At 50.5% G+C, this 2004-nt stretch overlaps 1 protein-coding gene across 1 annotated transcript in view; it reads right to left on the reverse strand.

Annotated features, from left to right (window-relative positions):
- The window catches only part of SIPA1L2 (signal induced proliferation associated 1 like 2), a 150782-nt gene that overhangs the window by 65642 nt on the left and 83136 nt on the right, over nt 1-2004 (reverse strand). Inside the window, exon 8 of the mRNA XM_023523050.1 lies at nt 308-411. Coding sequence (XP_023378818.1) covers nt 308-411 — 104 coding nt within the window. The remainder of the gene's footprint in view (nt 1-307; nt 412-2004) is intronic.

Consider the following 2004-nt stretch of genomic DNA (forward strand, 5'->3'; position numbering starts at 1 on the left):
GAAACCCGAGTTCGGGTTGCGGGGTGGCTTTTTGTCATTAGCATGGCTGACCCTGGTTTCCCGAGTCTGCCTAGCACGCAACGCGGGAGCGTGGAAGCCTTTCCAGGTCTTCCAAGGAAAAGCTGCGGTACCGCGTGTGCTCACGCCCTATACAGCCCGAACCCTCCCAAATGACTGGAGTCAGAGCTCGTTAACGCCTCCCCAGGAAAAAGCCCAGCGACTCCTGGCAAGTTCCCCGCGCCTGCCGCCCCGGGGCCTGGCCTGGGCTGTGAGGGTGGCGGGGGGCGGGGGGAGGAGGGGCGCGCACCTGCTGTCTGTTGCTGGGCGTGTGCGGCAGCATGGTGGACACGTGGAACATGAGCTCGTAGTCTTTGTACGTCGTGTAGAGGGAGTGAGTCCCTGTGGAGTCAGCTGCAGACAAAGGTGGACGACAAAAACGAGTCAGCGACGGCAAAACCAGCGACTTAACACTTAGGATGTCATTGTTACGAAAGGCAAATCAACTAAAAACCCAGCCACTCGACTGTACATAACCAGTGTCCTGGGCTCACCCCTCCCCACCGCTCCAGTGTCCTGGGGTCACCTCACCTCCCGCTCCAGTGTCCTGAGATCACCCCCGCCCTCCAGTGTCCTGGGGTCACCCCTCCCCACCGCTCCAGTGTCCTGGGGTCACCCCACCTCCCGCTCCAGTGTCCTGAGATCACCCTCGCCCTCCAGTGTCCTGGGGTCACCCCTCCCCACCGCTCCAGTGTCCTGGGGTCACCCCTCCTCCCGCTTCCTGTTTCCACCGCCCTAACCCGCGCCTGTGGCTTTCTCCTCCCTCGAGCTTCCCAGCAAGCTCACTAACCCTCCCCCACCCACACACTACATTTTTTTGCCTTCGCACTGCTGACTTAGGTGGCCCACCGGGGGACAAGTGCTCCTGCCATGAGGAGCACAGGTGAGCAGAGAAGGAAAGAAGCTGGAGGGGTGGCTGCTGCAGGTCTGGGCACAATGATTTGAAGGTGTGAGGTAACCGGCGCTTATCCTCGACCCGCCTTTGCGTGTGTGTAGAGTTAATTCTTAGTTAGAACACAGAAAACTGAAACCGGATTGAGTTAATATGGGAATGAGAACAAAACACGTTAAAGAGCTCCCTGAATGATGTAATTAATTTTCTTCTCTTGCCAGAAGGCAATGCGACGATACTGTCACGTGATCAAGACTGGAGAATGAATGTGTAACCTCTTCCTGTACAGTGTGTGCTGACACGTCAAAAAATTCTGACATCTGAACCCTGGTGATCATACTGCAACTCGTCTTCTGAAAAGCGGAATGAGTCTTTGCAAATTCAAAACCCATCTGTATTATCAGTAGACTACCTCAGACTAGAGCATCAGATGCCCAAACTAACATGGTATGAAATGTTTAAACAATGATTTTAGGATACGGTTCTGAACGACCATGCATACAAGCATACAGATGAAGACGCAAAGATAAATATAAATTAAGATGGAAACAGAATTCAGAATTGCCTTTCTCAATCCCTGACCTACATGGAGGTTTATTCTGCTACCTTTTAAACCCCAAGAAACAAAACTATTCGGTATCATCTCAAAACAAAGTTACTCCATTGTATTTGTTGGGTAAACTCTAAAGAGTCATCTTGAGTTAACCTTTCTTTAATCTACAAGTTAAGATTTTAATTATAAATTATTTCTAGTATTTATATCCGACTCAGAAAGTCCTGAAAATCTTCTACAAAAAATGCCATGTACTGTTTTGCACACTCTGAAAAGGTCCTCGGAGGCAACTCCACGAATGCGGGGAGTAGTCACAGTGTTCGCATTCGGTATCGATAAATCGGCCTGCAGACAGAGGGACGCCCGTCTAACAAGCGGTCTACTAACCAGTGCCAAAATTAAGAGATTTTTCACTTTTAACTATTCGTTGATGCGAATTTGTCATTTTCATTCTTCTTAGAACGTAACATTCCGTTTCGTCGTCTTGGCTCAGGCCCCTGAC

The sequence above is a fragment of the Pteropus vampyrus genome, unplaced genomic scaffold (assembly GCF_000151845.1).
Source record: "Pteropus vampyrus isolate Shadow unplaced genomic scaffold, Pvam_2.0 Scaffold375, whole genome shotgun sequence".
NCBI classification, from domain to species: domain Eukaryota; kingdom Metazoa; phylum Chordata; class Mammalia; order Chiroptera; family Pteropodidae; genus Pteropus; species Pteropus vampyrus.